At 39.5% G+C, this 25377-nt stretch overlaps 1 protein-coding gene across 4 annotated transcripts; it reads left to right on the forward strand.

Annotated features, from left to right (window-relative positions):
- Positions 1-25377, forward strand: OS9 (OS9, endoplasmic reticulum lectin). Of its 4 annotated transcripts, none has more exons than XM_006908964.3 (15): positions 1-360; positions 793-969; positions 1806-1869; positions 1998-2074; positions 2261-2359; positions 20197-20407; positions 20529-20627; positions 20836-20936; positions 21134-21185; positions 21877-21965; positions 22190-22465; positions 22728-22914; positions 23808-23972; positions 24149-24261; positions 24582-25377. In XM_006908964.3, the coding sequence occupies exons 1-15, from the start codon at positions 199-201 to the stop codon at positions 24705-24707; spliced, it is 1998 nt and encodes a 665-aa protein (XP_006909026.1). In that variant the 5' UTR covers positions 1-198; the 3' UTR covers positions 24708-25377. The 4 variants fall into 4 exon arrangements, with proteins under 4 accessions (XP_006909026.1, XP_006909027.1, XP_006909028.1 ...); XM_006908963.3 differs by having other exon boundaries at positions 162-360; positions 20526-20627; XM_006908965.3 differs by lacking the exon at positions 23808-23972 and having other exon boundaries at positions 20526-20627.

Genomic DNA, 25377 nt, shown 5'->3' on the forward strand with positions numbered 1-25377 from the left:
ATCTCACACAGTGCGTGATTTTTGCCAATAATCGTGATCCACCTCCTCGTGGGCTTTGGAGCGTCGTTTACAAATGGAAATCCGGTACGTGAGAGGGACAGAACATGTAGCCAATGAGCCTTGGAGCATTAATGGGTGTGGTGAGGCCGCTGCCAGGTTTAGGGCGGAAGGAGTTCGGGATAAGAAGGGGAACGAAAGATGGCGGCAGAAACGCTGCTGTCCAGGCTGTTGGGGCTGCTGCTCTTGGGGTTCCTGTTACCTGCAAGTCTCGCTGGCGGTGTCGGGAGCCTGAACCTGGAAGAGCTGAGTGAGATGCGTTATGGGATTGAGATCCTGCCGTTGCCTGTCATGGGAGGGCAGGTGAGGAGGCGTAGAGCGGGCGAGAGTCTGGGGCAAGGGGAAGTGGGGAAAGAAGAGGAAGAAGGGCAGCTGTGGAGTCTGCGGCGGGAGCTTAAGGAGAATCGGGAAGAGTAGGTAGGAGTTTTACTGTATCTCCTGAGGATCGCAGACTGAGACCCATTTCCTCGGGGCCGGAGACTGGGAGGGGGTGAGGCTTCCGGCTGTCAGCATTAGGTTCTAGTTCTTGATCAAAACACCCCCTCTCCCCAGGCTCCGCCCCAGTGGAGAAGTGGGAGTGCCCTCTCCCTTCACCCGTCAAACGGAGCTGGACGACTTGTGGCTCACTCTGTCTTGACGGGGACTTTCCCGGGGATCTGAAGAGGGATCTCGTTGTTCTGCCTGATCCTAGCCTCTCTTTGCCTTCCTATCCCCCAATTCTCCCTTCTTTCCCAGAGCCAAGCTTCAGACGTGGTGATTGTCTCCTCTAAGTACAAACAGCGCTATGAATGTCGCCTCCCAGCTGGAGCTATTCACTTCCAGCGTGAAAGAGAGGAGGAGGCCCCTGCTTACCAAGGGCCTGGGATCCCTGAGTTGTTGAACCCAATGAAAGATGCTCCCTGCCTGCTGAAGGTGAAAGGGACTGGGATGGATAGAATGAGGGTTTGGAAACCGTCTGAGAACCAGAGTGCCAGTGCGTAGGACAGAATGGGGAGGACCTTTCAGAGTTAAGAAGGCCATTGGAGGAGTAGACATAATGTACAGACAGGAAAGAAGCAAAGAATCTTGCAACCATTGATGACACTTTGCTACATGTAGAGGAAGGTTAGGATATAAGATCTCAAAATAAAGGTAAAACTAAAACCGAGGGACAGTGTGAGGTAGGAGAGGCACTCCCCTAAAGAAGCCTTCCTGATAAAGTCACCCCCTGCCTCTATCACTCTCTGCCCCAATATCCTGTTTTCATTGTGCCACTTTTCATAATCTGAAATCATCTGATTAACTAAATAATCAGTGTATTTATTTTTGGTCTGAGTCCCAGCACTAGAATGTAAGTTCATGAGGTCAGAGAATTTATCTTGTTCATAGGTATATCTCCAGTGACTAGAACAGCACAGGAAATGTAGAAGTTCAATTAATATTTGAATATTTTATGTTTCCCTGGTCTGAGTGCTTCAAGAATGCCATTTCTTATCTTTATGGGAAGCGAAAAAGGATTTCTAAAAAAATCTTTAAAAAGGGAAGCATGGAAAGCCCACAGGTGGAAAACAGACTTTAGAGGTATCTCTCTGAGTCATAGAAGAAAACAGCCCTCCCTCCCTCCTCACTAAGAATCTGATGTATTGAGTGTGGCAGCAGAGAGAGATGAGAAGATGGTAGGTTATGTGTCTTGGAGCCAGGAGAGATTCTGGTTCCAAGAAGAGACATCTACACGTCATCCTCCTGATTGTTTATTTTTTTATTGTCAGACCAAGGACTGGTGGACATATGAATTTTGTTATGGACGCCACATCCAGCAATATCACATGGAAGGTGACTCACTTCTACATTTTCCCTAAGCCCTCAGCAATCTGTCATGGAAGGTGACCTCCCTCCGCAGTCCCCTTTCCTCCTAGTCCTCTTAGAAGGGAGTAGTCATGATTCATTGGTTTCTCTTGCAGATTCAGAGATCAAAGGTGAAGTCCTCTATCTCGGCTACTACCAATCGGCTTTCGACTGGGATGATGAAACAGCCAAGGTGGCAGCAGTGTGGGATTGGGCAAGAAAGGGGTCCTGGCTGCAGACTAAGAGCCCTGACAAAAAGGGGAGGGTCAGAATTAGCTGATGTGTTTCTTGGGACTTGGTGGCCATTAGGACAATGTGCCATTCTTCCTCCTTGCTGTATTTCTCACACCCCCTCCCTCCTGCCTGATGTCCTCCCCAGGCCTCCAAGCAGCATCGCCTGAAACGCTACCACAGCCAGACCTATGTCAATGGGTCCAAGTGCGACCTCAATGGGAGGCCCCGGGAGGCCGAGGTTCGGGTGAGTCCTGAAAGAGGGAAGCTGATATTTCCTCAGTGACAATTCAGACTTTAATGGAAGAGGGAAGGTTTGTATTTTACGGTCGTAAAGCTCTCTCTATCACCTTAAACCCTATGTTTAAGACTCTTATTGCCAGTTGCCCAGCTGGATGTCACTGTCTTGATATTCAGAAGCACTTCTAGTCAGCATTTCCCAAATCGTCTTCTCCAAATCCCCAACCACACTTACTTCTATTTCCATGGTTCTTCTTTCTGTCACCTAAACTAGAAACCTGAATGTCATTAATGACTCTTCCTTCTCCTTTGCTTTGTCCTCCTTTCTTCATTTAATGGCTCTTCATTTAATGGGCTCTGCTCTGGGGATACAGTGATGGGCAAACTTGCCGCCCTGCCCCCATAGAATGCATAGTCTAGAAAGGAAAACAGATATTAACAAAAGAACCGCAGAAATGAGTCTGTAATTACAGAGAAGTGATATGAAAGAAAGGAATCTATTTCTTTCAGAGTAAATATCAAAGCCTATTCATTCTATTCTAGATTTCTCTCATAACTCTCTTCTTCTTTTCTATGTTGGTACCTTTATCTCTCACCTGCATCACTGCCAACAGCCTTTTAACAAGTGTTCCTGATCTAGTGGTCTTTACTGAGTGCAGGCAGGCAGGCAGACAGGCAGGCAGATGTATGGTGGGAAAAATTCCTTAGCTGATTCCAATGTGTATTTACAAACATATACACCTGTCAAGAACCACATGACAAGAATTATCTTTCTGTAATACACATTTGCACATGTAGTTGTGTGTTGATAAATGTTGAACACCCAGATCATGAGGATAGGGTAAGGGGAGAGGAGAGGGGAGCCCTGATTTATAAAGTTTGCCAGTATCTGTGGCATAAATATCCCCACCATGGCCAAATTCATGCTATCACCATGATATCAACTATCTTGCAACATTACTGAAAATTTCCTAGTTGGCTCTTGTGAACTGGTGTGAGCTGGCTCCAACATAACCACTATAAGCATGTGTTACTTCTTTGCTCAGTCCTGGAAAACCTTCGATGATTCTGCTTGTTCAAAGGAAGATCCAAATATTTCAACCCAGACTGGGGTGATAGCAGTGGAGGTAATGGGAAGCAGTCAGATTCTGGATGTATTTTGAAGATAGAGCCAATAAGATATATTGATGGATTGGATTTGGGGTGGAGTCGAGTATGACCCCAGTTTTTAGCTTAAGCAACTGGAAGTGGGAGGTGTTGGGCATGTGAAGGCCAAGATGCCTATCAGACATCCCTGTGGCAATATCTAGTTGGTAGTTGACTCTGTGATTCTGGAGTTCGGGGACAGGTCTGGCCTGGAGATGTAAATACTCGTTGTGTTTCTGCTCCATTGACCTTCTTTTTTTTCTTTGAACCAGTAGGTCTCATTGTTTCCCTCTGCCTAGAGCTGTCTTCCCTGAGGTCTTTGAAAGGCTGGCTCCATCCCCTCTTTCAGGTTATATATCCCTGTGACCTCCAGAGGGAGACCTGATGTAGGAACACAGATACACACACTCAGGTGCACCCTTCTGCCCCCATCTTTCTTTCTCTATCCTTGTAAATGCCTACAGTGTTTTATATTCTTCAAAGATGTGTCACTTCCTGAAATCATCTTACTCGTTTGAATTTACTATATCTGCCCCCACCAGAATAAGCTCCAGGTAGTAAGGAACAATATCTGTCTTATTTTCTGCTATATCCTCAGTGCCTGGAACAGTGTAGGTACCAAGTAGGCACCCAGAAATTATTCAGTGAATGAATGGAATGAATGACAAGCCAGTCCAAATGTGAACTTTCTGGGCTAACTCAGAAAGTTAGTTGTCTTCCTTCAGTGCTTCATATACATACATCCACATCCACATGTACCCATGTCTTAGTACATTTGGGCTGCTACAACAAAATACCACAGGCTGGGTAGCTTATAAACAACAGAAATTTATTTCTCACATTTCTAGAAGCTGGAAGTTGAAGGTCAGGGTGCCAGCATGGTGGGGTGAAGGTCCTCTTCCAGGTCAAGACTTCTTGTATCTCCACATGGTGGAAGGGATTAGGGAGCTCTCTGGGGTTTCTTTTATAAGAACACTAATCCCATGCATGAGGGCTCCATCCTCATGACCTAAGCACCTCCCAAAGGCCCCACTTCCTAATACTATCACATTGGGGGTTAGGATCTCAACGTATGAATTTTAAGGGGGGCATAAACATTCAGACCATAGCAACCCACACGCATCCACACATATGTAATCCATTATAGCACTTCATCATATTCTCTTTATTTCTTTACTACTTTGCAACTTCGGTAGGCCAAGAGCTGACAGCAAAGATTGTGTTTTCCTCCTATCTATTGAACATATGCCCTGTGCCAAGCTCTATATAATAGAAACTGGGGATAAAACGATGACTGAGAGACCAAGTCCTGCTCTCAGACATTAAATAGCCACAACAAGCAGGATAAATACTTGGACAGGTGAAGTACATATCATAGGGGAGCATACAATGAAGGAACTAATCAATTCTAGATAAAGGAGAGGTCCCTGGAAGAAAGTGACATTTGATGTGACTGATGATTGAAGAATAAGGAGTTAGTCCAGCAGCTGTAGAGGAGTGGGAGAGAGAAGAAGAAGGCATCCCAGGTGGAAGGTGCAGTAAGTGCAAAAGACCTGAAGGCAAATGGCCTGTCTCAGGACTTGAGAGCTGTTCACAGTGACTGGAGAGAATTGTGGGAAAGGGGTTTGGGAGGTTGTTTGAAGAGACTAGGCAGTTGCCCAGAGGGGACAAGTCACAGGTCATGAAGCTCTGTAGCTATGTTAAGGAGTTTGGACAACCTGAGAAACAAGGGAGAGCCACTGAAGTGTTTTAAGCAGAATGATGACATATTCAGTTTTGGTTTCGAAGGATCACTCTGGCTGGAGTATAGTAAATGATTGGGAAACCAATTAGAATATGGTTGCAGCAATTCAGGTGAGAAAACCAGGGTGGCCTGGGGATGAAGAAATGTGAATTTCTGGAGAGATTTAAGGGATGAAATCAATAAAGTAAGATGAATAAAGTAAGATGATTGAAGGATAAGGAGTTATAAAGTAAGATTCCCAGGTTTCTGGCTTAAGCAACTGAATAGATGGTGATTCCTATTACTGAGATAGGTATAGTAGGAAGAGGAGTAGATTGAGTAAAGAAAAATGATTTTGGTTTTGAATAGGATGATTTTAGCGGCTGCAGTCATCCAAGCAGAGATATCTGAGGAGGCTGTTGGATCTGTGGATCTGGAGCTCAGGAGAGTGATCTGAGTTGAACACACAGGATTGGGAGTCATCAACATATTGGTTACAATTGGAGTCACAATATGGATAAAATTCCCCCAAAGAAACAGTATATAATGAGAAAAGTGGGACAAAACTTTGAAAGAGCCATCACTGAAAGCATGAGCAGAAGGGCTCAGCCAAGAAGAAAAGGCCAGAGAGGAAACTATGGTGAAATGGAACTCAGGAAGGACATGTTTCAAGGAGGGACTGGTCCACGGTGTCGACTACATCTGAACCTTCAGGGAAGAGGAGAATTAAAACTGCTTGTGCATAATCATGAGATTTATTATTTTAATAAAAGCAAAGTGTGCACATAGAAATAAAAATTCAGATGGTGGGCACTGGAACCAGATGGAAATTCCTGTCTTCTATTCTCAATCACCCTTGCCCAGTCCTTAGGTTGAACTTAATAGCAGAGGCAAATGGCCATCTTTGCTAGAACAGTTTCAGTGGGGTGGTGAAGTCTAGATAGGAAGGAGAGGGAAAGGCATGCACTAAAGAGTGGCTGTGGTGTTGGGGAGGGTGCTACTTGGTTGTTGTGTGTTTTAAGAGGGGAGCACGTTTAAATGTTGTTAGGTGGACCTGGTAGAAAGAAGGAGAGGTTGAGGTACAGGAGAAGGAACAAGAAGAGAATGTGGACAGGGCTGGGATGCAGAACACAGGAGAACAGTTATCCTGAGGATGGGGGCTCTAGGGTTGTAGCTAGAATGAAAGGGTTTTGTATTTCCTGAGGATTGTGGAAATTTCAGTAACAGAAAATTGAGAGCATTCCAGCCTGGTTGCTTCTCTTTTTCAGTTCTCATATTTTGGCAACTCAAGTTCATTGCCTATGTGATTGAGTAAATCCCTCACTCCAGGGCAGACATTCCATCTTCCCAATGCCTCATTAGAAACAGTGTGCATAGTGTTTGGGAAAAGTATAGTTTTTGTGGGGTTTGGGAAAAATTGGCTAGCCATCTGGAGTTAAATAAACTTGGATCCCTATCTCAATTCTTATGTAAGATTTCAGAGAGATCTAGGAATTTTTTCCTTTTTAATTTTTAATTATGAAACATTTTAAACATAGAGAAAATGATGTCATAGAGACCCACAAATTCACTGCCAGGTTAAACAGATGTTAACATTTTGCCATATTTTCTTCAGATCTCTGGGTTTTTTAATAAAAGAATAAGATACTAATGATATAGGTTAAAGACCAGCCTCTCATTTCTTCCCTCTCCCTCCTTTATAGAAACAACCACAAACATCTCCATACTTGCTTTATGCTTTTATTACTGATACACATATCATAGACAATACATATTGTTTTGTGTTTTAAAATTATATATCAGTGTTATCAACTTGCTTTTTCACAAATCAGTGTTTTTTGCCATTCTGTGGCATTACCTGGAGATATCTAGTTCAATGATATTAGTGGCTGCATTGTGTTTCATTGTCTATTTAACCATTCTTTCACTGAGAATCAGTAGGGTTTCAGCTCACTTTCACACATAGCCTTGAAAGTAGGTCTCATTGTGAACGTGAAAGAGTTTCTCCAGGGAAATACTTTGAAGTAGAATCATTGGGTTACAAGGAGTGCATATTTTATTGGTGAATTTCATCCAACACTCATTTTTTCAATGTCTTTTTTTTTTTTTTTTACATATAGGCATTCTTTATTTGTTTTTATTTTTTTTAAGTTATGGTAAAATATACATAACATAAAAGTTATTATTTTAATTGTTTTTAAATACAGTTATTTAGTGCTTTACGAATGTTGTGTAACCATTACCAACATTCATCTCCCAAACAGAAACTGTACCCCTTAAAGAGTAACTTCCCATTTCCTCCTTTCCCCAGCAGCTTTTCTACTTTCTATCTCTATAAATTTGCCTGTTCTAGGTACTTCATATAAGTGGAGTCATAATATTTGTTCTTTTGTGTATGGCTTATTTTATTTAGCATAATGTTTTCAAGGTTCAACCATGTTGTAGCATATATCAGAATTTTATTCCTTTTTATGATATATTCCTTTCATGGAATATTTAATAATATTTCATTATGTGTATATACTACATTTTGTTTATTCATCTATTGATAAATGGACACTTGGTGTTTCTACCTTTTGGCTTTTTTGGATAATGCTGCAATGGATGTTTGTGTACAAGTATCTGTTTGAGTCGTTTTCACTTCTTTTAGGTATGTATCTGGGCGTGGAGTATACCTTATGGTAATTCTACATTTAGCTTTTTGAGGAATTGCCAAACTGTTTTCCACAGCAGATACACTGTTTTACCTTCCTACTACCAATGCACAAGGATTGCAATTTCTCCACACCTCCTCTAATACTTGTTATTTTCCTCTTTTTTTTTTTTTTTAAATAATGTGACCATATTAATGGGTATAAAGCGGTATCTTATTGTAGTCTTGATTTGCATTTCTCTAATGACTAATGATGCTGGGCATTTTTTCATGTGCTTATTGGCCATGTGTATATCTTCTTTGGTGAAATGTCTATTCAAATCCTTTGCCCATTTTCGAATGGAGATATTTGTTTTTCATTGTTGAGTTGTAGGAGTTCTTCATATATTCTAGATATTAATTGCTTATCAGATATATGATTTACAAATATTTTCTCCCGTACCATGGATTGCTTTTTCAATCTCTTAATAGTGTTCCTTATGCACAAAAATTTTAAGTCTGATGAAATCTAATTTTGGTGTCATATTTATAATGATTATAAGATTTTTTTTAGGTTTATTATGCATGAAACATTAGTAAATTATAATTTCATAGGCCATTATTTAGTTGTCTACATTTTCAAATGTATTAGTGTTTTCTTTTTCATAATATGTTTTTGAAACTATATCCTCTTTTTAATTCCTAATATTGACTTTGTCTTTTCTCTTCTTGTTGATCTGTCTTGCCAGAGATTAGTCTGTCTTATTAGTCCAAGAGCCACATTTTGACTTTGTTTATCCTTTCTATTGTCTGTTTACTATTTCCCTAACATCTTCATTATTTTACCTTTTTTATTTCCTTCTTTCTTTGTATTCTCTTTCTAACTTCTTGGGTTTTTTTTTACACTTGAAAAATTCTATATTTAATTTTTTGACTAGATATTACATTCTCATAACTCAAATATAGAAATGCTTAAAAAGTATACAGAAAAAGTCTTAACATACCTTTCCCCTTATCAGCCTGTTCCCATTCGCATAAGAAAGGTAACCATTGTTAGCTCCTTTTTATATACTCAGAATTTTTTTAATGCATATATAAACATATATCTTTGAGCTCTTTCCAAATAAATGTATTAAAAGCTTCCTCATTCTTTTTTTTATAGTCTCTGTTATTCTCTTATACACCTGTACCATCATTTGTCTAAATAGTTTCCTGTCGGTGGACATTTAGGTTGTTTTAATTTTTTTTATTACTACAGAAGTGCTACAGTGAATAACTTTATACCTACAGAGTATATAGAGATTAAATTCCTGGAAGTAGACTCGTGTCGTTTTTATATGTACTGTAAAGTTACCCAGCAGTGTATGAGAATATCGGTTTCCTTATAGCTATGCCAGCCCAATGTATTTTTAAACGATGGATTTTGGCCCATCATCAGATAGGCATCAGAGGGAGAATGATTTCCTAGTATGGTTTTAATGTGCATTTCTCTTAGGAAGAGATATGTAATCTTATTCTTATTTAAAAGCTATTTTTCTCCCTTTCCTCCCTTACTCTTCTTTCAACCATGTAAATTCTTTGTTCAAATGAATTACCTAATGGGTTGTTGATCTTTTTCTCCTCAATTTATAAGAGCTCTTCGTCTAATAGAGAGATTAACCCTTTGTCCTGATAGGAGTTACCACTATTCTTCCAACTACTTTTGCGGCATGTTTCCCTTACATTCTCCTTTCCTAATCACTTGACTCTAAGGACTATGTTGGTTGCATCCCTCAAGTTTTGATATGTGGCGTTTCTATTTCCATTGTGGTTTGTGCTTTGCTTCAGAACTTACTTAGGATTATGATTATTTTTCTAAACACATATGTTTTATTTCTGTTGTTTTATATGATTGCTATTGATTTCTAATTTTATGCCATTGTGTCACCGATTCTTTTGGTGATTCTGGAGACTTTGTGAAGATCTTTAAATAAAGGATCTGGGCATGCTTGAAAGCATGTGTTTTTCTGTAATTATTCAGTTCAAGACTATAATTGTTTTTCAAATTTTCTACTAATGTTTGTCCAGTTGCCCAATCAATTGAAAGGAGCATATTAAATTTTTCACTATAATGGTGGATTTGGCAGTTCTGTTAATTTTTCCTTCATGTATTTTGAGACTGTGTTAGGTGCATATAAATTCAGAATTCTGATATCTTCATGGTAAATTATTCCTCTTACACTTTAATATTGTGACGATTTGTTCCTATTCATATTTAAAAAATTTATATGAAACATAAAACTGTATAAAACATACCTGTATGTGGAAGAAATAATAGGAAATACCTATCTAATCACCTTAAGTTATAGAAGAACACTGACTGTACCTTGAAAGCTCCTCTGTACCCCTGTACACCACATCCCTTTCTGTCCCTTTACCACAGAGGTAACTGCTGTCCTGACTTTGAGGATAATTCCTTTGCTTTCTTTAGAGTTTCACCACCTATGTATGCATCCCATTTAATTTAGCCTTTTTCTGAACTTTATACAAATGGCATCATATTGTATGAAAACAACCATTACCTATACAGAAGTCTTCTGGGACTTGTTTCTTTTGCTCAGTACTCTGTTTATGAGATTCATCCATGTCCATGTCAGTAGCTGCAGTGCATCAACTTACATGCATGTGTGGTTGTGGATATGATTGTTTCCAGTTTTCTGCTGTTACCAAAAACTGCTGCTATGAACAACATTCTGTTTTTTTTTTTTTTTAGCATTTTATTTTATTATTAGTTTCAACTATATAGTACATTGGTTAGTCATTTATATAGTTTATGAAATGATTCCCCCAATTACTGTATCACCCCTCTGGCTCTACTCCTAGCCATTACGTTACTGCTGACTGCATTCTCTATGCCGTGCTCCCCATCCCTGTGACCATTTCTCAACTACTAATTTGTGCTTCTTTAACCCTTCACTATAACACTATCTCCTAATATAAAGTACAAGAATTCCATAGGAGAGAATTTCATCTGGGAATAATACAATTGGTGGGTCACAGGGTATGAAGGTGAATCCATGTTCTACTTTATCTGGCAATACAGAATATTATCCTAAGTTTTTGTTCCCATTTACATTCTTATTGAAATGTATGTGTTTTCAACATTCCATATCCTGGCCAATATTTGATATCTAACTTTTACATTTTTACTAATTTATTAGGTGTGTAATTGTATCTCATTATGAACTTAAATTGCATTTCACTGATTCTTAATGATCATCTTTTCAAGTATTTATTGATTTCAAGTATTTATGAAACTGATTTAGACTAATGTACTTAATCAGTATCCTAAATATTAGACAAACTTCTATTTGAAATTAAATGATTTATTGATTTTCTAATGTTAAGCCAATTTTGCATTCCTGAGACGAACGCAGTTTGATCTTATGCATTATTCTTGCCCGTCCCTTTCATATCTTGCTGGATTCAGTTTGCTGCTTTTTCAAAGTACTCTATTTTTTTAATTTTTGTTTTTCAATCAGAGTTGACATTCAATATTATTTTATATTAGTTTCAGGTGTACAGCACAGTGTTTAGACATTTATATAATTTATAAAGTGATTCCCCCAATTAATCTAGTACCCACCTGGCACTATACATCATTTTTATAGTATTATTGGCTGTATTCTCTGTGCTGTACTTTATATCCCCATAACTATTTTGTAACTACCAATTTATACTTCTTAATCTTTTCACCTTTTACAAAGGACTCTTGTATATAGGCATGCCCTCGAAATAGTATGGATTCCCTTTCAGAACTCTGCAATAAAGTTAGTATCACAATAGAATCATGAATTTCTGGTTTCCCAGTGCATAAAGAAGTTGTGTTTATACTGTTCTATAGTCGATTAATTGTACAATAGCATTATGTCTAAAAAAAACAATGTACATACATTAATTTAAAATATTTTATTGCTAAAAAATGGTAATCATCATCTGAGCCTTAAGCGAGTCACAATCTTTTGCTGGTGATGGACATTACCTTCAGTTTTTAAGAAACACAGTATTTGCGAAGCTCAATAAAGTGAACCTCAGTAAAACAAGGTATGCCTGTGTATCTCCTATGAGATACTGATCTGTAGTTTTTCCTTCTAGATTGTCTTTAAAAATTTTTTTTTTAAATTTTTAATTACAGTTGACTTTCAATATTATATTAGTTTCAAGTGTATTGCATAGTGGTCAGATATTTATATAACTTACTAAGTGATTCCCACCCCCTGCCACCTTAAGGCTAGTTTCCACCTGACACCATACATAGTTTTTCCAGTATTATTGACTATATTCCTTATGCTGTACTTTACATTCCTGTGACTGACTTTCTAGTACTATCCTTATCATGTTTTGGTAAATAGGTTTGGCTAGCTTCAAAAGATAAGCTCAAAAATGTTCTCACTTTTTCTGTACTCTGAAGGTGTGTAAATTGCAATTTAAAAAAAAAATTTTTTTTCTTTTTAGGCGAGGGAACCCTTGGTTGACCTCACAGATTGCAAAGAACTTGTTGGCTTACAATCCCTCATTTTTAATTTTTAAGCCTACAGCACCTGGTCTTCCTAGGTGATCTCCCATCCAACTACTAACCAGGCCCGAAATCAGACGGGATCAGGCTTGTTCAGGGTGGCATGGCCGTAGACTTGCAATTTTTTAATACTTTAATGTTTGCTAGAATTCACATGTAACATCATCTTGGTCTAGATTTTCTTTGTGTGAAAATTTGAAACTACTGATTCATTTTTTTAGTAGTTTTAGGACTTTTCAAGGTTTCCTATTTCTAATTGGGTCAGTTTTAGTCAGTTATATTTCTTAGGAATTTGTCTAGTTCATCTGATTTTTCACATTTATTGTCATAAAGTTGTTTATGATATCCTTCTATTTTTATAGTCTGTAATTAGATCTCTCTTTTCATTCCCCATGGGTTATTTTTGCCTTGATCTTTTGTTATTGGTCAGTCTCACCAGAGGTCAGTTTCATTAGTCTTTTCAAAGAACCAACTTTTGGCTCTGTCGAGCTGCTCTATTTTATTTGCTTTCTATTTTATTAATTTCCACTCGGTCTTTATTTTCCTTTCTTATACTTTTTTGGAGGTTTATTTTGCTGTTCTTTTTTCAACTTTTTGAAATGAATGCTTAGCTCATTCATTTCCAGCTTTTCCTTTTTTATAATATAGCTCTTCTAAATTTCTTTCCAAGTACTACTTTAGATACTTCTTACAAGTTTTTTATGGCTATTTTAAGCTGCTTTATCTCATTTTCAAAAGGATGACACTTTTCCTGATTCAAAATCCAGAAAATATAAAAAGACGTGCAATGAAAATTCTCCCTCCCAAACTTACCTTTCATTTGCTCAGTTCCTGTTGTGCCTTCCCACCCACTCCTCACCTCACCATCCCCAAACCTGCTCTCGGTTTATCATGTGTCCTTCCAACCTTTCTTTGTGTGTTAATAAGCAATTATGACTTGAAGTCCTTATTTCCTTTACCTTTTACACACAATATACAGTATATTAAACATGTTCTGCATTTTGTTTTTATATATCTTAACAATAATTCCTAGAGATTCAGTGGCAGTACATTAGAGTTTTCTTTTTACATCTGCATAATATTCCATTGTATGAATATTCTGTTATTTTGTCACCAGTACAGTAGTGATTGAAATTTTCCCCCATTTTTTTATCACAAAAGATTATTACATTATACATATGTACATGTATAAATATATCTTAAAAGTATAATTTCTGGATACAGGTTATTTATATTTAAAGATTATCTTTAAAAATTTTTTATTATGGAAAATCAAATATATATAAAATCAGAGGTAACTTTACTATGACCCCCTGTGTATCATCTAACTGTAACAAATATGGCCAGTCTCATTTCATCTATCCCTTTGCCTCCCTCCCTCCACTACCTCCTTAACTCCCAGATTATTTGTAAGCAAAGTACAGACATTATATCATTTCATCTATAAATATTTCTATATTCTTAAAATATTACAGTTCTTTTTAATATATAAGCACAATGCCATACCACATTAAAACATTAACAGTAATTCCTCATCATCAAATATTCAATATTTTCAAGTTGCCTGATTATCATAGAATATTTTTTATGGTATTATTTAGTTTGAGTCCTTTTAAACTTGTTGAAACTTATATGGTTTATGTATTTCAATTGCCGTGAATGTTTCTTTGTGCTTGAAAGGAATGTGTACTCTATTGTTAGTACAGTGTTTTCTGTATCTCTTTTAGGTCATGATTGTTAATTGTGCTGTTCAAATCTTTTGTATCCTTACTGATTTGTCTCCCACTATAATTATGGATTTGTCTGTTATTCTTTATTATTCTTTCAATGTATTCATTATTTTTCTGTCAATTGTTGCTTTATGTATCATGGGGCTATATATTAATTTATTCGACAAAGGTTTATTAAGTGCTTCTATGTGCCAGGCACTGTTCTAGTTGCTTGGGGATATTTCAGGGAACAAAACAGACAAAAATTCCTGTTCTACATGGGAGAGACAGACAAGAAGCAAGATAAAGAATTACGTGAATTTAAATTATTTTCCTCATAAATTGAACTTTTTAAAATTATGAATTGACTTTTTTTATCTTAGTAATTTATTTACTTAAAGTCTCTTGTGTGATAATATAGCTATAACAGCTTTCATTGAGTTATTTGTTTACTGCATTTTTTCATACTTTTTTATCCTTCTACATTCTTATGTTTTAAATGTATTCTCTAAACAGGATATAGTTGTATTTTGAAAAATTTTAATTATTATATATACACACACATATATATATTTGGGTTTATGTCTAATAATTTGTGCTTTCTTTTGTTCCACTGTTTCTGTTTCTTTTTCTGTCCTTTCTTGCTTTTTATTTTGTCTTAATCATCCCACCTCCTCTCTTGTCTGAGTAAGAAGTTATGCACTTTCTTTTATTTATTTTTTTAAATAACAGTTTTATCAAGATATAATTCATATGCCATATAATTTCATGTGCGATTCAGTGTTTTTTTAGTATACCTCCAGAGTTGTGCAAACCATCACCATAATTTCAGAACACTGTCATCACCCTAAAAGAAATCTCCTGCCTTTTAGCAGTTACTCTCCATTCCACACTCCTAATCCCATCCTCCACTCTACACAACCTCTACTCTTTCTGTTTCTATAGATTTGTCTACTCTAGACATTTCATATAAATGAAATCGTACAATATGTAACCTTTTGTGTCTGGCTTCTTTCACTTAGAATGTTTTCAAAAATTATCCATATGTAGCATGTACCAGTACTTCATTACATTTTATTGCCAAAAACATAATATTCCTTATCCTATTTATCTGTTCCTCAGTTGGTTAACATTTGGGTTGTATGAACAAGGCTGCTTTTAACATTGTGAACAAGTTTTTGTGTGGAAATATGTTTTCATTTCTCTTGGTATATACCAAGGAATTGAATTGCTAGATATATGGTAATTAATTATATGTTTAACTCTTTGAAGAACTGCTACACATTTCCCAAAGCAGTAGCACCATTTTACAATCCCACCAGTAGTAATCGAGAGCTTCAATTTCTCCACATCCTCATCAACACTTGTTTTTATCTTTTTGACTATAGCCTTCCTAGTGAGTATGAAGTAACATCTCATGGTTTTGATTTGCATTTCCTTGGTGGTTAATGATGTGGAGCATATATATATATATTTTTTACATTCACTTTATTTATTTATGGAGCATTTTTTCATATACTTATTAGCAGTTTATATATGTTCTCTGAAGAAATATCTATTAAGATATTTTGCCTGTTTTAAAATTGTGTTATTTGTCTTTTTATTTTTGAGTTGTAAAATTTCTTTATATTCTGGATGCAAGTCCCTTATCAGATACATGATTTGCAAATATTTTCTCCCATACTTTGGGTTGTCATTTCACATTCTTGATGGTGTCCTTTGCAGCATGAAAACTTTTAGTTTTGATAAATTTCAATTTATCTATTTTTCTTTTGTTACTTGTGCTTTTAATGTCTAATAAACCACTGCCTCATCTAAGTCCTTGAAAACTTAAACCTATATTTCCCTCTAAGAGTTTTATAGTTTTTTATTTAGGTCTTTGATCCATTTGGAGTTAATTTTTGTATGTAGTATGAGGTAAGAGTCCAACTTCATTCTTTTGCATGTAGATGTCCAGTTCACCTAGCATCATTTGTTGAAAAGACTATATCTGCATTGAGTTAACTTTATTGAAAATCAAATGATGATAAAAGTGAAGGTTAATTTCTGGACTCTAAATTCTATTTCATTGGCCTATATATCTATCCTCATGTCAATACCACACTGTCTTGATTATTGTAGCTTTGTAGCAGGTTTTGAAATCTAAAAGTGTGAGTCCTCTAATTTTGATCTTCTTTTTCAATATTGTTTTGGTTATTTGGAGTCCTTTGAACTTTTACATGAATTTTAGGATCAGTTTGTTAATTTCTGCAAAGACGGCAACTGGATCTTAGATGGAGATTGCATTGAATCTGGGGAATATTGCCATCTTAACAGTATTGTAATCTATGAACTTGGATGTCTTTCCATTTATTTGTTTTAATTTCTTTCAGCAATGTTTTGTAGTTTTCATAGTATATGTTTTATACTTAACTTTGCTACATTTATTTCTAATTATTTTATTCTTTTTGCTGCTATTGCAAATGGAGTTTTTTTCTTAATTTTATTTTTGGATTTTTCATTGCAAGTGTATGGAAATGCAATTGATTCCTGTATCCTGCAAACTATGGAACTCATTTAGTAGTTCTAATAGTTTTTTTAATGGATTCCTAAGGCTTTTCTATATACAAGATCAGGTCATCCGTAAATAATGATAACTACTTTTCCCAATCTAATCACTTTGTATTTTTTTTTCTTGTTTTAATTACCTTGGTCAGAACCTCTAGCACAATGTTGAATAGACATGGCCTGAGCAAACATCCTCATCTTCTTTCTGACCTTAGAGGGAAACCATTCAGTTTTTCAACATTAAGTATGATGTTAGCTGTGGATTTTTCATAGATGCCTTTTATCAGGTTGCTGAAGTTTTCTTCTATTCCTAGTTTGTTGTTTTGATCATAAAGAGGTGTTGAATTCTGTCAAATGCTTTTTCTGTTTCCACTGAGATGATCATGTGGTTTTTGTCCTTTATTCTATTGATAGTGTGTTAATTACATTAATTGATTTTTTTTTTTTTTTTTAAATCTCAACCTTGTACTCCTGGAATATATCCCACATGTTGCTGAATTCATTAACTAGGAATATTTGAGGATTTGGGAGTTCTATATTCATAAGAGATTTTAGCCTGTGGCTTCCTTTTCTTGTGGCATCTTTGTCTGAATTTGATAGTAGGGTAATATTGGCCTCATAGAATTAGTTGGGAAGTATTCCTTTCTCTTCTATTTTTTGGAAGAGTTTGAGAAGCACTGCTGCTTATTACTTTTTAAATGTTTGGTAGAATTCACTAGGAGACCCGTCTGGCCCAAGCTTTTCTATGCGAGTAGTTTTTTTTTTATTGCTAATTCAATCTTTTTACTTGTTATAGGTCTATTCAGATTGTCTGTTTCTTCTCGATTCAGTTTTGGTAGTTTGTGTCTTTCTAATTTTCCCATTTCATCTAAGTTATCTGATTTGTTAGCATATAGGTGTTCATTGTATTCCTTTACAATCCTTTTTATTTCCGTGAGGTTGGCGATGCCTACTCTTTCATTTCCTATTGTACTAACTTGAGTCGTTTTTTTCTTGGTCAGTCTAGCTAAAGTTTGGTCACTTTTATTGATCTTTTAAAAATCAACTTTTAGTTTTATTGATTTTCTCCATTGCTTTTCTATCCTCTATTTTAGTTAATTTCTGTTCTAATCTATATTATTTCCTTCCGTCTATTCGTTTTGGGTTTAGTTTGCTTTTCTTTTTTTAGTTTCTTAAGGTGGAAGGTTACGTTATTGATTTCAGGTCTTTTTCTTTTTTAATATTAAATATTTAATATTTAATCATTTTACAGGTAAAATTTTCCTTTGAGTACTGATTTAGCTGCATCCTTTAAGTTTTAATATGTTGTGTCATAGTTTTCATTCATCTCAAAGTATTTTATAATTTTCTTGTGATTTTCTTCTTTGACCCACTGGTTACTTGAGAGTATATTGTTTAATTTCCACATATTTGTGAATTCCCTAAATTGCTTTATGTTACTGATATCTAATATCATTCCATTGTGGTCAGTTTTAAATTCTGACTACAGATTTAAATTATTTGTATAATTTAAATTCTAAGTTCCTTGAACATCTTTATAAGGAGTACTTTAAACTATTTTTCTATGAAATCCAACATCTATGCCCTCTCATACGCATTTTCTGTTGCCTGCTTTTTTCCTATGTAAGGCTCCCGCTTAACTGTTTCTTTGCATATTTCATACCTCATAATTTTTTTGTTGAAAACTGAATAATATATTAGGGTAATATATTGTTGCAGCTCCAGATACTGATACCTGTCCTCCACCACAAGACTTGTTTTTGTTTGCTTGTTTATTTCTTTAGTGACTTGGACTATTTTAGTGAAGCCCATTTCCCCTGCAATATAAAGCCTCTCATGTTACTCCCCTGAGGGCACAATCTTTGGCTCTGCAGGGCTCTCTTTGATTCTCTGATCTGTTAAGCTCTTTACCTTTACTGGTATCACCTGTTAAGCTCCATTAATTGTTGGCTGATTGATTACTCTATAGTTTTTGACATATGAGGCATAAGTTGCTTGATAATCTGATCCAATTAAATTTGGGTTCCTTTACAAGGCTTGTTTTTTATAAAAATATTTTAGGTTTGTTCTGACCTCAGGAGAGCTCTTAATTGCTGTGTCTTTCCTTGTTTCTCTCTGTTAAATTGGTTGGCCTCTGGTTTAGCTTGTGCTTTAATGGAGCTACCAGCCTTTTCTGAACTGTTTACCACCAAAATCTCCATTTTCTTTTTTTGAGGGTGCCCTTAGGCTTCAACTTTCCTATACTGTTTCATATAAAGTCAGTTGCTTTGGAGGGAGCGTAAGAGCTCTCTGTTCTTATGGATTGCTTCTTCCCCTGGGCAAAATCACGTAAGCCCCTGCTCTGGAGCTGGTGTCAGGGACAGTGACCCACTTCTCTGAGTGACACTCCTGTTTTATAATCTGGGAACTGGGCAGGGGTGATAGCCTCTGGCCCTCTCAGTTTGCATCTCTGTTGTAAAACCTCTACCCTATTACTGATCTGGGGTTAGAGCCATTAGGGTCCTGATATTCCTGTCTTGCTGCATCTGAGGTACAGCCTCTGTGCTGAGTGGGGCTGGATGGAGGACGCAAGTCCTCAAGCTCTTGACCACATTCACCAGGAATTAGTCTGCAACTTAGAGCTGGGAAAGGTGAGAAATATTGGTAGCCTGCTCCTCCTGGTGAAGTACCATATCCCTTGACTGGATGCAGAAGGAATGGAAAACCCGCCCCCCCCCCGCTTTTTTTTTTACCACATTCTCCTGGAGCATCTGTCTAATTTAGATATGGGGTGGGGTTAGAGGCATAGAGGAAGGGAGCAGGTCATGGCCCAAGTGCCACAAACTTTTGCTGTTCAAGATTTAGTAACAGATATTTCTTAATTTGTTCTATATCCTTAGGAAAAATTCCAGAGATTTAAAATATTTATGTTTTTAAAGATTTTCATCATTTATGGAATTCCACTAGGAGGAGTGGGTCTGCAGAGCTCCTCATGCTGCCATTCCAGAAATGGGATCTCTCTTTTAGTTTTAATAATTACTTTAGAAATTACAATGGCGCATACTTAATTTATCAAAGGCTAACATTAATTGACGTCTTTACTCTTTCTGAATAACGTAAAGATCTTATAACTGTTTGCAGTTTTTATTGTATACACATACATGTACACAAGGAACATATATATTAAACATATATGTATATTTATCAAATATGTATAGATATATACATACTATATTTACATAAAGCAAGAATGTGAAATAGAAGTCATCTGGTTACTTACAGTTAAGCTGCCTGAGTTCAGTTCTTGTTTTTACTACTTACCAGCTGGTCAACCTAACAAGTCCTCTAACTGCCTCAAATCTAAGTTTCTTGAGCCCCAGAGGTAAGATCCTAATACTAATTTGTGATGATTAAGTGAGTTAACATATGTAAAGTGCCATATATATAATATATGCATAGTATCTGACACACAATGAGTGCTTAATGAAAGTCAGCTCTAATAACTAAAGGTAATTACTGATGGTAGTTACACTTATCCTCTCTGCCCTGGCAGTTCCTCTGTGACGAAGGTGCTGGTATTTCCGGGGACTACATCGATCGTGTGGATGAGCCCTTGTCCTGCTCCTATGTACTGACCATTCGGACTCCGCGGCTCTGCCCCCACCCTCTCCTCCGGCCTGCACCCAGTGCTGCTCCCCAGGCCATTCTCTGTCACCCCACCCTGCAGCTGGAAGAGTACATGGCTTACATCCAGAGGCAAGCTGGTGAGTAATTAAAAGATCAAGGAGAAGAAGGGGAGACATGGGGAGGGACAAGCAGAAGATAAAATACTGAAGAGCCCAAAGGAATGTGTCCTTGTTCTGTCTGCATGCTGTTTTTCAGTAGACTCAAAGCAGTATGGAGATAAAATCATAGAGGAACTACAAGACCTAGACCCTCAAATGTGGAGCAAGACCAAGCCTGACGTACCCACAAAGAGAGCAGGTAGGGCCTTGCCGCACCTCTTCTGTGAAACTTGTTTCCATTTCTTCCCTTTCCCAATCTTAGTGTCCTGAACTAACTGTTGGGATGGGGTGAAAAAGTACTAAGGGGTGTACCCACCTCAATAATAGAGGAGGGGAATGTCCCCATTGTATTTGCTTCCTTCCATTTTCCCCTCCTTTCAGATTCCTCCCTGTCCTCTATATCTCAGGTGCAATCCCAACCAAGGATGACAATAAGGAATCAGATTTCTGGAAGATGATTCATGAGCCAGAGGACCGGGCCCCAGGAGGGGAGGGGGTACAGGTTGAGGTGAGAGCCAGCTTCTTCGCCATTTCTCTGATGAGGCTGAACCTGGGCTGTGGAGTGGAGGGACCCCTGAGGTCATTCATTATGAGATGGCCTATATTTATCTAGGAATGCAAGGATCTACCCAGAACCATTGCCTTAAGAGTATGGTAGGCATAAACAAGCTTGCATTCTTGACTCTGCCCTCTTCCCTTTATTAGGAGCAGGAACCAGATATTGAGCCAGCAGATCCAGCTTCAGGTTCTCCTGGTGGTAGGTGAACCCTTCAGGTCTCTTTTGCTGCTGGGATGTACTTTTGGGTTGGCAGGGGTGGGGGTAGAACTAAACACTGAGAGGGAGGTTGGACAGCCAAATCAGTAGTAGCAAATTCACTTTTACAGGCGTTAGTACCCTTTGTAGACAATAATTCTCTTCTAGGGAGATAGCAGACACATTGGTTCCACTACTTGCTGACTTTGTAATCTTGGACGATTTCACTTAACCTCCATTTCCTCACCTATAGCATGTGGTTAATCACCCCTACCTTTGAAGGTTATTGTGAGATTAAATGAGAATGAATTTTTAGTTCACAGTGGAATGTCTGAAACTGAGTCAACAAAAAATGTTTATATTTGTGGAATGAGGAGAACAGGATTCAGGGAAGAGGAACCCTTGTCCCGAGAATCTTTTCTGGAGTCCTAAAAACTGGAGTGATTGCCAGAGGAGCCTCAGCAGTGCATGAAAGAGCAGGGGACTTAGCAGTTTGTTAGCATCCTTCTCTCTCCTGTGAGTCCACTTCAGGCCAGTGCTCTCTGGAGGGGTATGTTTGTCCCTATCTCTCTGACCAGACAGGTAGCTCCTGAGATAGGGACCATGTCCTCCCTTGGTCTCCTCAACTCCTCTCCTTAGGAAGTCAAAATAGAATTTAGGACACAATAGATCCATTCCTATTCTTTCATCTCAGATTTTCAGAACAATGTCCAGGTCAAAGTCATTCGGAGTCCTGCAGACTTGATTCGATTGATTGAGGAGCTGAAAGGTGGAACACAAAAGGTACGGGCCTTGCTCAAGGGAGGGGTGGAATCTGCCTCCCTCTTGGGAACATCTGAAGAACCACCCCAGACCTGCGCTGGGCCCCATAATACCGACTCCCTGCCTTTACTCTTCTTTAGTCCCCTGCTGCCACCCCCAGCCACTGTATGTCTCTCGCCCCCCACCATGTGTCTTTACTGAAACTCCAACCGTCTCCTTCTTTCTCCCAATCCCTGTCCACCCAGGGGAAGCCAAATGCAGGCCAGGAACAACCTACGGACAATGCTGCAGAAGTCCCTCACAGGGAAGCAGAAGTGAAGGAAAAGGGTGACACAGAACATCAGAATGAGGTGGAAGAAGAGGAGGACGATGAGGATGAAGACGAAGATGAGGATGAACGTCAGTTACTGGGAGAATTTGAGAAGGAATTGGAAGGGATGCTGCTCCCATCAGACCGAGAGCGGCTCCGTTCAGAGGTGAAGGCTGGCATGGAGCGGGAGCTGGAGAACATCATCCAGGAGGTGAGTGTGGCTCTTCCTCCTGTTGCTTCCACCCCTGTCTGCTCCTGACCTGTGGGCAGGTCAGGCCAAGGGACTGAAAGAACAAAGGGCAGCACCTAGTGCAGCATGGGGCCTGGGACAGGGCCCTCTGAGTTGTTCGTTTAATTAAAATGGGGGGACAGAGAGAGGTATGAGACTTCTACATGACTCTTCTGTAGAGTCTGGACCCCTGGCCTTCACTGTTCAGCCCCTTGACTCTCCACTCCCCTCTTGGGCATTCCAGACTGAGAAGGAGCTGGACCCAGATGGGCTGAAGAAGGAGTCGGAGCGTGATCGTGCTATGCTGGCTCTGACATCCACTCTCAACAAACTCATCAAAAGGCTGGAGGAAAAGCAGAGTCCAGAGCTGGTGAAGAAACACAGGAGGAGGGTTGTCCCCAGAAAGCCTCCGCCTGCCCCCCGACCAGCAGGTGAGAGCTGTCAGCTTAGAAGCCAAGTCCCTTGTCTTCAGCCCTCAGCTGGTGTGTGCCAAAGGGCGTCATGTTCTTTCCATTCTGAGAGCACTCGTTCTCTTCCCTCGTTCGGGAACACTGTTCTCACTCTTGCCTTCTTCCCACTACCTCCATCCTTTTGCCTGCTTACCTCCCATTCACCCTTTGAGAAGTAGCTTCTAGAACATGTCTGACTGGCTACCATACACCCAGTGCTTAGCACTTTGCCCAGCACATAGTGGGTGATCAGTAGATATTAACTGAGTGACTGTGAGCCTGGGCGCTGAAGACTACACATCTGTGCGGGATGCAGCTTTTCAAAATTAGGACTTTGCACCAGGAGAGGCCCCAGTTGGAAGGCTGTCATCAGGAAGCCAGCTGCTCATAAGCCAATTGCCTGGACAGACTTGAAGTTATCCCTTCTTCTTGCACCCCTTTGTGTCCATACCATGGGGTCCTATGGGTGTGGAGATCAGACATTCCAAATGCAATATTCGAGCTTCAAACCTTCCATCTTTCTCTGTAAACGCTGATGTGTCTTTTGAGTACCAACATGGGGAATGCCAAACCACAGTTTTCCAACCCGTTTCTTAAAACTTCGTGGGCCCAAGTGGCCTGATTTTTGCTTCAGAAAACAGTTGTTTTCCTGTAGGTTTTAGGCAGAATTAATGGGTCCAGAGGGAAGAAAGGAGAATGCAGTTGGCGAGGGAGCTCTATAGGCTAGAATGGGGTGAGGGGGCCCTGACTCTACATGCTTGAGATGGAATAACTGCCAGAACCAACTGATGGTTTAGAGAGAGGTGACCACGACAGCCCCTAACCCTGGAGTCACTGCTCTGCTTTGTGTCTCCTTGTGTGTCTCCCCCTCTAAGAGGAGGATCCTGAGCACAGAGTCCGGGTCCGGGTCACCAAGCTCCATCACGGAGGCCCCAATCAGGATCTGACAGTCCTCGAGATGAAACGGGAAAACCCACAGCTGAAACAAATCGAGGGGCTGGTGAAAGAGCTGCTGGAGAGGGAGGGACTCACAGCCGAAGGTGGGCCCTGGAGGGTGGGGCCGGATTAAGAGCTATTGGAAGGGCTTGCTGCCTGAAGCGGAGGGGCTGGGTCAAGATGGACTGGAAACCTCTGCTGGGGACCTGGGGGGCAGAGGACCTGCAGTGAAGCCCCTCCCACTTCCTCTCTTCTCACTGCCTATCCCACTCCTTTCTAGGGAAAATTGAGATTAAAATTGTCCGACCAGGGGCTGAAGGGACTGAGGAGGACACACGTTGGCTGACTGATGAGGACACGAAAAACCTCAAGGAGATTTTCTTCAATATCTTGGTGAGAGGCATCCTACCCCCAAGTCCTGGACCTTCAGCCTGCCCCCTCCTCTAGTGCACTGTGGTGTTGAGAGCATGGTTTAGTCACACAGGTACATCCCAGCCTCACCACTTTCTGAGCTTCAGTTTTCTCACCTGTAAGAGAGGCTGATGATTCTGGCAGTTGGGTGTTCGGGCCCTCAGCAAGGGGCCTGTAAGAAGTGCGTGTGCCTCATCTCTGCCTTCCCCATGCTGCCAGTCCCTGGATCCTCCAGTGCCCAGTGCTTCCCTGGGCTCACCAGTCAGCAGCACTCCAACTCACCCCACACTCCCCACCACTAGGTGCAGGGAGCTGAAGAGGCGCAGAAGGAGCAGCAGCGGCAGAAAGATCTGGAGAGCAATTACCGCCGGGTGTGGGGCCCTCGAGGCGGGGAAGGCACTGGGGACCTGGATGAGTTTGACTTCTGAGATCACCACTACCATCAACTGAGTTCGCCAAGGAATCCAGAGTCTTCCTAGGCTTGCCCTGCTGCCTCCCTACCCATCTCCTACTCCCTGGGACCCTGAAGACAAAACAACAGAGTAGAGCTGAGCTGTGGACTTCTAGGGGCCCAGCTGGAGGTGTGGAGGGGCCATGGGGCGAGTGCTGCTGCTACTGCTGAGAGCTGCCCTGAAGACCACCCAGGCCTGTGAGTTTTGCTCTCCCAGGCTTCTTTCTCCCTATGTCCCTTTCTTGCCTCCCCAACTTTCCCTTTATGTTCCCCAACTAGTTTCCTTTCCCCTCCCTAACTAAAGAGTCAGTAAGACCTTTGGAGCGGAGTAGAGCAGGGGAAGCAAGAAACATGAGCTGTGCAGCAGCCCCTAAGAGGCAGGTCCCCGCTCCCGCCCCTGCCGCTGTTCAGAGTCACCTACCCCCTTCTCTTGCATTGGTTTGGGATTTCCTGCTTTTTCCCCTTTCCACACTGTTCCCTACAATCTGTGCTTCTGAGTTGAGGAACCGTCCTCTGTTGCCGAGGAAATGGGAGAAAGTTGCCCATCACCTCTGACACAATCCAGTGAAAGGGTGGGGTACAGACTCACCCACCATGTTCTTGAACAATCAGGTTTCTAAATAAAAAACTGGACCATTGCTCCATCA

Source organism: Pteropus alecto, unplaced genomic scaffold (assembly GCF_000325575.1).
Source record: "Pteropus alecto unplaced genomic scaffold, ASM32557v1 scaffold433, whole genome shotgun sequence".
NCBI lineage: Eukaryota > Metazoa > Chordata > Mammalia > Chiroptera > Pteropodidae > Pteropus > Pteropus alecto.

What these genes read in the sequence shown, in the direction of transcription:
- OS9 (XM_006908963.3), top strand. Translation starts at nt 199, where the DNA reads ATGGCGGCAGAAACGCTGCTGTCCAGGCTGTTGGGGCTGCTGCTCTTG. An exon ending in GGGAGGGGGTACAGGTTGAG is followed by an intron (nt 20,937 to 21,133) that starts GTGAGAGCCAGC and finishes TCCCTTTATTAG; the next exon opens with GAGCAGGAACCAGATATTGA. An exon ending in AGATTTTCTTCAATATCTTG is followed by an intron (nt 24,262 to 24,581) that starts GTGAGAGGCATC and finishes CCCCACCACTAG; the next exon opens with GTGCAGGGAGCTGAAGAGGC.